The sequence below is a fragment of the Arachis duranensis genome, chromosome 1 (assembly GCF_000817695.3).
Source record: "Arachis duranensis cultivar V14167 chromosome 1, aradu.V14167.gnm2.J7QH, whole genome shotgun sequence".
Classification (NCBI taxonomy): domain Eukaryota; kingdom Viridiplantae; phylum Streptophyta; class Magnoliopsida; order Fabales; family Fabaceae; genus Arachis; species Arachis duranensis.
This window is the reverse complement of record NC_029772.3, coordinates 8,309,145-8,319,621: the sequence shown is the minus strand read 5'-3', so window position 1 is coordinate 8,319,621 and position 10,477 is coordinate 8,309,145. Positions and strand designations below refer to the sequence as shown.

Genomic DNA, 10,477 nt, shown 5'->3' with positions numbered 1-10,477 from the left:
GTCATGATAGTATAATTAAATATAAAAAAATAACTAAAATTATCTTATTTAATTTACAATCTATAATTTTATACATTTAATATTTATAATTGTAATTATAAAATTATTGTAACCAAAGTTAGTGAAAGCATTAAAAGAACAAAAAAGATAAATTACGGCTGCCTTTGCGCTCTTAAACTTTGGTCCCTAATCATTTTTGATATATATATATAGGGAGAAAATTAATTTTTAATAAAAAGATTAATAAGTTTCTAATATGTTGAACATGAATATTTAATAACTCTCATCTTATGAATAGACAAACACAATAATAATAAAAAAATATTTTTTTATATAAAAAATTAACTACTAAATTAATGTATAAATATATATTATATATTTTATATTTTTAATATATGTTTTAGATAAATAATTAATTAGTGGTGAATTTTTAGTGTATATGTATAATATAATTGAAAAAAGAATGTGTTGAGCTACATGTAAGTTTCTGTTGACTTTGAAATTGGTGGAGGGTGGCCAACTGGTCATCGCCTTCCCTAGGCTTGCTGAGTACAGCTATACCATTTTTTAAAGGTTTATAATCAATGACTTTTTTTTTTTGAATAATATAAATAAAAGATTTTAAAATTAGTCTAATTTAAGTAAAACACACTATATTTTAAATTATTCACCTAAATTTTAATATTAGAATAATCATCTATACAGTTAGTAAATTAAACATTCGATATATCTATTGTTTACATTGTTTAATATTTTTATTGTTTATTCATATTTTTTTAAATAATAAAAAGATTATTATTGAGTTAGTTTTGGTACACCATTAATTTATTAGTTGGGTGATGATATCATTCTTGTCTTACTACAAAGATGTATGATTTTTCCATCTTGGGAATCACTATTATTTTAGTTGACTAAATTATTAGAGAATATAATGTAGAGGGTCTAATTTGGTAGTGGTTAATTTTTCAATTTGAATTCAAAATCTTTTACGTATACAAACACACTTCAATTATTACTCTAAAACTCTCTAATAGAAGTAGAAAATTAATTGAATAATACATTCGAATTGTTAGTGTAATTATTATTAGTTGCCCAAGGTATAGTTGGATTCACTGAACAATCAAGTTGAATCAATTCATTAAACGGAAAAACGCAGATAAAATTGACTTTACCACCCCAACATGTGAACTATTAATTAGTAGTATTTTGAAAACTCAAAAAAGTAAGAGACAAATTTAGAACGTGGAAAAGGTGGAGGACTCCAACCCCTCCCTAACTAATATCCATGGACATGAGAATAACTGAACTAATCGTTGGTTCAATTAGATTAGTTAAAAATTGGTTATTATACAAGACTACACTTGAAAAGTCAAAGAATGCTTGCTTAGATAAAGAGAGATCAAGTATCCACTGATCTTGCAGGAGAGAGTTAGAGAAATAGAGAATAAGTGTTAAGATATAATGATCATACTTGAAAGTAGTTAAAGGAAAAGTCTAGGGGCTAGTTAAATTATTTTTTTTTAATATTATAAAATATATCTATATATTCTTCACATATTTATCAAATTTTCTTTTCAGTTGTGTTTGATTGGATTTAAACTCTGGACCTTCGAGGTAAAAAGAAAAAAATATACCATGTGAGCTAACAGGTTATTAGAATTTGAATATGTCTTGAATGAGCCGGTTTGTTGAGGGCCCATGAAACTTAATAGACCGAATCCGTTACAGTTATTAAGTTGATCTGGTTCATAACAAAAAAATTCATGTACAACAAATTTTAAAGAAAACAAGAAAATTTGTCAAAAAATGGTAGATGAATTAAATTGGTGTGAATTTTAACAATAAATTGATTAAAAATTATTTTTTTAGAAAATATTTTATTTTATTTTGTATAATTTTTCTTTCAATCAATTTTTTACGCTTACAAATTTCTAATTTTATCGATTTAATGACAGATTTAGTAGTCTAAAGAGATAAATAAAGTCTAAAATAATAATACATAAATAAAAAGTGGATCTAGTTACATCTATTTTTAATCCTAAATAAAACGAAACAACACAAGGATCTATTATATGTAAACATATATCTATTTAGATATGGTAAGATTACCCTTTTCTCATAATAAAAAAAGTATATTCTTATTATAAGAATGTATATAACTCTGTTCAAAACTTTTCGAACACCATTATTGGTTATTGTTTGATTATTAACAATTTGGATGATGTTTTGAAAATATATTGATCAGATATGACAGTGATATGTTCTACGACAAGACCACAGAACCTGGGAACGATGGTGTATTATGTGGGAGCATGCCTACATCAGACACAGCTACTACTTTTGGTGCAACTGTAACTCAGGCTCTGAAGAATCTCCAATTAGCAACACCAAGAATCAAAGGCTTCTTTGCTGCCACTAAAACACTAGTAGCTAGTGGTGGCGGTTTCGTGTATGCTGTCGCGCAATGTGTTGAAACCGCCACTGAAAGCTCTTGCTTGGATTGCTTGACTTTTGGATTTGTTAACTTAAAGAGTAATTGCATTCCCAACATAGATGGTAGGGCTTATAATGCAGGGTGCTTTATGAGATACTCAAATTTACCCTTCTTTTCTGATAACCAAACCATTGACATCACTCCCTATTTAAACCAAGGTAAACAATTTATTATTATAGAATTAACTAATTGATTATTAATAGGTACTATGATGCTCTGTTTTTCTTTAATCAAGACCAAATAAGAGATACTAAAAAATAAGTAAGAAACTAAATTAAAAAGACAACTAAGTACTCCTAATTTTCTTTACACAAACTCACTACCAATACCTAATTTAGTGGTTATTTTTTTATGTACGTGCATGTATGATTGAAAATATTCTCCAAGATTTTGTTTAGCAATAATATAAGCTAAAAGATAGATATTGTCATTTTCAAATTGATGGTCACTTTCATTTAAAAAACTTCTTCATAATATATACAAAATATATCTATAATATAATCTTATTAAATTGAAGTAACATTATCCATTTTAGAGTGACAATATCCTCTCTCTTTACAAGTTATTTGAAGTTCTTTGATTATTTAACAGATTAATTAAGTATGCTTTAATATCTTTTATTATATACTTATAATCTTATTTGATTCAACCATGCTCGCTTATTAAGTGTATATAAAAAAATTAACTATTAAATTAATAATTTGTATAAAATACATATTAAAATATAAAATATTTCTTGAAAATGAATTGAGCAGTATAACATATATATTTATACACAAATATATAATAACTATTATAAATTTATAATGACTAACTTATAGTATACACATAATATATTTTTTTTCTTAATTAAAAAAAATCTCTTAAAATTTAACATGAATACCTTTTTTTTTTTGCCTTCTATTATAGGAGGTTCAAGCAATAAATGGGGCATTATTGGTGGTGTTGTTGGAGGCATTGCTCTTTTTGTGATCTTCTTTGCATTATTTTTCTGGTATAAACGATCCAACAAGAAAAAGGAAGAGCTTCATAGAGGTAAAAGTAAAACAACTTGATTTTTTTTTTTAATAATTTGACATGGTGATTGGGACTGGTTTAATTTCTTAATTAATTATAATTAACCGTTATAATAAAAAGGTTCACGATTTCATGCTTGATATTAGACAACAGTAGACTTTACATGTCTAGGAATACTTATATAAAACCTTCAAATATATTACATTTAATTTACAAAGAAATTATAACTTAATTAATTAACTTTTACTTATTATCAGGTGATATATTGGGGGCAACTGAATTGAAAGGTCCAATTAATTACAGCTATAATGATTTGAAAGCTGCAACAGAAAATTTCAGTGAAAATAATAAACTTGGAGAAGGAGGCTTTGGCGACGTATACAAGGTAAACAATAACACTACTCAATATATTTAATTATTTATAGAATAAATCACCTATTATTAACAAGGGCCCTTGAAGCCCAAATTAATAATATTATTATTGGTAAATCATTTGTATCATCAAATTTGATATTGTCACTTTTTTTGAGACTTTTCTAAATTACTTTTCATCCTTATTATTTTGTTGCCCGTGTTAATGACTAATAAGATAAAATTTTTATTATCAAGATAATTTGAAAATGACATATAATTAAAAAATAATAATTTCATTTCTATATTTTATAATATCACTTTGCATATGATCTTTTTGTATTGTATATTTGTATGAATTTATAAAAAAAATATTATTAAAATAAAATGTCAATATCCATTTTCTAAAAACCGTGACATTACAAATTACAAAGCAGCAATATTCATTAATGTTTTTGATAAATTAACATTGGGTTCCAAAAAACAGGGGAAGCCCATGCAAAAGGTACAACAAAGCCCACAAAAACTAATTGTTAAAAAGAGAAATGAGTAAACAATTTTTTTTTAAGATTAAGATTAAAGATTAAAACTAATGCTATATATATGCCACCTCTCTAAAGATTTTTTTTTTTAAATCATTTCATGTTTAAATTAAATTAACTGGGCAGGGAATTCTGGAAAATGGAAAAGTTGTGGCAGTCAAGAAATTGATTCTAAGCCAATCCAAGAAGATGAAGGATGATTTTGAAACTGAAGTAAAACTTATAAGTAATGTGCATCATCGTAACCTTCTTAGACTTCTTGGATGTTGCAATAAAGGCCAAGAGAGAATCCTTGTTTATGAGTATATGGCAAATAAGAGCCTTGACAAATTCTTATTTGGTCAGTATTATCAATCTCTTAATTATACAACCACTATTACTTAATTACTTCTTCAATCTCTCTTTCATTTTTTTTTAATCTTTATCATATCTTTAATTAATATAAACTATGGTTTATAGGTGACAAAAAAGGTTCCCTTAATTGGAAGCAACGTTACGATATAATTATAGGCACAGCTAGAGGCTTGACATACTTACACGAGGAATTTCATATTTCTATTATACATCGAGATATAAAAACTAGTAATATTCTTTTGGACGATGAATTTCAACCCAAAATTGCCGATTTCGGATTAGCTAGGCTTTTACCCAGAGATCAATCCCATCTTAGCACAAGATTTGCTGGAACAATGTAAGTCAAAATAAATCAAATAATTTTATTATTTAAAGAAGATTTAAATGTGTAATTTACAAATTTTTAGATGCATAAACTTGTTATATATATATATTTTTATTCAAAGAGTATTATTTTTATTTTGATATATATATAAAATGGATTTATTAGGGGATATACTGCACCAGAATATGCTATTCATGGCCAATTATCGGAAAAAACCGATGTTTATGGCTATGGAATTGTGGTTCTAGAAATTATAAGTGGTAAAAAATGTACAGAAGTGAACATTGATATTGACGATGGCCAAGAATACCTTCTTCAACAAGTAAGAATTTTATCCTATAATTTGGTATCAATTTTTTTTATTAATAAAAACATTTTATTACCATTTAACTTTTGTTCTTGAATTTATTTTCAACAGGCATGGAAACTATATGAACAAGGCATGCACATTGAGTTAGTGGATGAAAGCATAAACCCTAATGAATATGATAAAGAAGAAGTGAAGAAAATAATAGAAATTGCTTTGTTGTGCACTCAAGCATCAGCCACAATGAGACCAGCAATGTCTAAAGTAGTAATCTTACTTAGTAGCAATAATAAGGGCTTATTTGAGAATATTCAACCTTCAATGCCTACTTTTATTGAGTCAAATTTAAAGGCCAGGGAAGATATCTTTGCCACAAATAATAATTCCTCTACACCAATTAATTCTAGGGTCAATGTATCCAATGCAACTGTCTCTACTAATTCTATAGTATCAGGTAGATGATTATTAAATATATGGTTAAATATATTTTTTTGTCTTTAACCGTTTGTGATTTTTTTTAAACATTTCTAATTTTTAATTGTATTTAATTTTATTTTAAATATTTTTTATTTATATTAAAATTATCCTTTGACAGTTATCTACATTTAAAATATTGGGAATAAAATTAAAAATATTTCGAGATAATTTTGATACAAATCTAAAACGTTAAGCACACAATTGAATAAATCGAAAACATTAGAAATAAAATTAAATAAAATTAAATATTAGAAGTATTTTTAAAAAAAATTATAAATCTTAATGATAAAAAATATATTTTACCTTTAAATATAATTATCAATATTATTGGACCAAAAAAAATAGAATATTGGTCTATTTATTATATCTCATAAGTTTTGGATTTTATGTAGTAATCTTATACGTATATCCTGTTCATAAAGTTTATAGTATATACTTTTCCATCCATATCTTAGTTTATAATTTATATACGCCTTGTTTATTAGTTTAATAAATTAGAGTGTGAGACATATAGAATGTTTTATTTTTTATTTGGATAAAAGAGACCGACATATATGGATTGTATTTTAATTACAATAAATAACATCAATAATCATAATATTTTTCTCATATAAAATTCTAGAAATTATCTCAATCAATGTTCCGTTAAGAAAATAATAGAAATGGCAAATTAAATCAAGAAAGTGATTATATGTAATTTATTATTATTTTAGAGGCGGCAAATAATGTAATTTATTATCATTTTATTAATTATATTATTGATTATTATTGATAAGACTTCTTATATATATTAAATTTTTTTTCCACATATACCGTTAGGGTTGGAGCTGACGAATTTTCAAAATATTATTGTTCCGTCCGGAATACGCCTCCGAGATACGGCTGGCGCGACGTCAGTAATATAATTCGGAAGCGCTTTTCAGTGAACCTTTGACTTCGGCGGGGATCCTGCAAAAAAGGACTCCGACGCTCAAGTCAGTTATTAGAGTAACAAATTAACAAAAGGAAATAACGTTAAGAAAAGAGTGAAAAGCAAGGAATAAATGGAATTAGTGTTTTTTCTTGTATTTGGCGAGTTAAGTTCGTCTGATTAAATAGGCTGAATCCCCTGAGTTATGCTCGGTGTGGTTGTTAGTAGGTTTTGATTTAGGAGTTATCTTATCCTAAGATCTCGGTTTCATTTTGAATTAATGGATTTATTCTCGGTCGTATAGTTGTTGTTGGCCGATGATAATGGAAAATATTGCCGAGAATATCGGTAAGGTACAATTATGATTACGTTATTACTAGTGAGAGACAGTTAATTTAACACATCTTAGAAAAAACCATTGGCTCAATTTGAAAGTAAATTGAAAAATGAATATAATAAATATATAATAATAATAGAAGATATTTTGGAAGTATATAATGCATGGTGGCTAATCTTTTCTTGGTAAATAACATGATCCGTATTGACTCCGCTACCTTTGTGTCATTGGTCCTAATCCACGCACATTAACATATATCCATTGTCATAATTAATATATAAATAATCTCTGGTCAAAAATTCATTTTCATTATTATTCATTAATGGTTTTTGTAGTTTTGTCTACAATATTGAAAATAGTATCGTTCTTCTTTTTTTTTTCTTCCTCCATTATTCATATGGTTGATATAGATATTTTTCAATAATTTGTGGAAAAATTTAGATATGACATTGGACTCAACACTAGTAATAAAAATAACCTAATTAATTTAATCTGTTGCAAATCGCAATTTATATAGATTTCTACGATCTCATAAAAATAATGTAACTATTTAAGTTTTTAAAATAAATAATTTTAAGATGTCAGTTATAATTTTAGCTACTGATTTAGTTACTAACTTTATTTTATTCCATAAAAATTTATATTGATTATTAAATCAATTACTATTAACAATTAATTTTATTAATCATTAAAATCGATCACTATTTTAGTAAATTTTTGTGTTGTAATATATAAGCAATAACTTATATTTTTAATACCAGAAATGATTTGGTACATATTTGATATGTAAATGCATGAAATTAAGTAGCTTACGTACTTTATTATATATAATAAGTGATGAATTATTACTTTATTAGAATTGTCGTACCCGTGAATGATAATTAATTAATTATAGTATATTATATTATATATATTATTGTGATATAGAAATATTTTTAATTAGTGAGTGGGACTGAGATTCCCACCATTGAAATATTCAAAGTGGGGGCAATGGCGGCACTTGACTTGCCCCGGCCGCGCCCACCACCGTCTCTTCTCCTCTTTCTAATACTCTCATCTTATAATATATATAGAATGAATTTTCACATATGAAAAAAGTGATTATATGTATAATATAATATTAAGTTGCATTGGTATAACCAAGATACATAACTATGCCATATATTTGAGAGATAACAATCATTTTGGTATCTAAATTTTCACCCAATAATTAATTGAATTGGTCTCTAAATTGTTTGATCAGTTTTAAAACTCATGAACCAATTTGATTATCCGATAAAAATTCAAGACTAAATTAATTATTATCTCTATATTTGATAAATAAAAAATAACAAACATTATATTTTTACACTATAATTTATTTTGACTGATATTTATTATTTCTCCCAACAAAACTAACATTTTATACTGATAATAACGGTATATATAGTGATATAATAATATTAAGAAAAAAAAATCAAAATTTATTTTATTTAATATTTATTAATTTTAATAATAATTAATAAATATTATAAATAAGATAATTTTTAACTATTTTTTTATTAATTTTTTTTGTTATCAAACATCTACGTAGTTATATTACCGAAATTTATTTTAACTTTGATTAATGATTACAACTTTCTCACAAGTGGTAATTAAGAAAGACAAAATACAATTATATACAAATATATACCACCACACACATATATATAAGAAAGATGTTGCAACTTAAGGTAGTGGCCATAACCCTAATATGGTGGTGGTGGACATGGCATCTTCACGGTGCAGTTGTTGTTGCAGATCCTCAAGTGAATCTAATAAACCAAGGGTGCAGTTCATACAACGAAACCAACTTGAGAAGCTTCTTTGCCAACATCAATGGAACGTTTTCGGAGCTAAGAAGTGATATAGTGAATCAAAGCAAGCACTTTGGAACTGCACAAGAAGCGAGGGGAGAGGTTATCACATACACAATGTTTCAGTGCAGAAACTATCTTTCTCAAAGGGATTGTCTTAGTTGCTTCAACAACGCTACCATTCAAATTCGGAATTGTTCAAATGGGAATGGTGCCAGAGTCATCTATGATGGTTGCTTCCTCAGGTATATGTATCTGATCCGATCCGAAGTAAAAATTCAGTTAATTTAATGTGAAATTGATAGATGAGAATCGTTAAATTTATCAATTTAGTTAAATCTGTCAAATCATTTAACCAATTCTTAGTTGTTAATTTCACATGAATTTGACTGTATCTGAATTTTCATCTTATTCAAAAAAAGATTATTATTAAGATATCTTTTTATTTTTTTAATAATATGTATTTCTTTTTTATTTTCATGGTGATAAGAAATAATTTTATCTAATAAAAATAAGGTTTTTACTTTTAATGATTTCTTAAAAGTTACTTTAATTTGTTTATTCTTTTATTTTCTCCTATTTAACCTACATATCATGTTAGGAAAACGTTTTTCTTTATGTTATAGTAATTTTGTTTATAAATTAGTTATGAGTTTCAAAATTAATACATCTATATATATACACATGTTATAATGCGAATTATTTTTTGTAATTTACAAATTATTTGTGTCTTTTTCTATCTTCATTAAACTCTAAAAATAATTTTTTAATATAAGATAAATAAAATAAAAATAGAAAAAGATATAATGCAAATAAAAGGAAAGTTAATACTAATTATGATTGTGATTTAACATGATGATATTTTTTGAAAATGTATTATATAAGGTATGAGAGCAATATCTTCTTCAGCCAAACAACTGAACCTGGGAATGGTGTAAAATGTGGGAACAAAACAGGAAAAGGAGGCAATGATTTTGTTTCAGCTGGAAAACAAGCTCTAATGAATCTCCAAACAGCAACACCAAAAATCAAAGGATTCTATGCTGCCACAAAGACACAATTGGCTAATAATAATGGTGGTGCAATCTATGCTGTTGCACAGTGTGTTGAAACTGCCACTCAAAGTGATTGTTTGGCATGCATGAATGTTGGATACAACAATTTGCAAACATGTCTTCCTAATTCTGATGGTAGGGCTTATGATGCTGGTTGTTTTATGAGATATTCACAGACTCCCTTTTTTGCTGATAATCAAACCATTGATATCACTCCATACTTGGCACAAGGTATATATGCATTTTTATACAATTTTTTAAATATATTTAATATCTTTAATTTTATTTTATTATTTTATTATTTTTTATTTTTTTATTTTTTAAAATTATCAGGTTTTAGATCAAGTCAAATTTATCAATAGATCATGTATTTACTATTCAGTAACTAATCTATAATAAGCTACGCGTATTTTCACCCCTAATAATATGTAACAAGTCATAAATATTAAAAAAAATTGATAGTAATGGTAAAG

General features: G+C 26.0%; 2 protein-coding genes across 2 annotated transcripts in view; both read left to right on the top strand.

The window, feature by feature from the left end:
* LOC107495695 (cold-responsive protein kinase 1-like) overlaps positions 1-5,852 on the top strand; it is a 6,520-nt gene extending 668 nt beyond the window's left edge. The window contains exons 2-8 of the mRNA XM_016116865.3: positions 2,246-2,652; positions 3,404-3,529; positions 3,769-3,896; positions 4,531-4,744; positions 4,864-5,095; positions 5,249-5,405; positions 5,502-5,852. Coding sequence (XP_015972351.1) covers positions 2,246-2,652; positions 3,404-3,529; positions 3,769-3,896; positions 4,531-4,744; positions 4,864-5,095; positions 5,249-5,405; positions 5,502-5,852 — 1,615 coding nt within the window. The remainder of the gene's footprint in view (positions 1-2,245; positions 2,653-3,403; positions 3,530-3,768; positions 3,897-4,530; positions 4,745-4,863; positions 5,096-5,248; positions 5,406-5,501) is intronic.
* A 2,959-nt stretch (positions 5,853-8,811) lies between these two features.
* The window catches only part of LOC107495578 (cysteine-rich receptor-like protein kinase 42), a 6,429-nt gene continuing 4,763 nt past the window's right edge, over positions 8,812-10,477 (top strand). Inside the window, exons 1-2 of the mRNA XM_016116729.3 lie at positions 8,812-9,194; positions 9,835-10,235. Of these exons, the coding sequence (XP_015972215.3) occupies positions 8,812-9,194; positions 9,835-10,235 (784 nt within the window). The remainder of the gene's footprint in view (positions 9,195-9,834; positions 10,236-10,477) is intronic.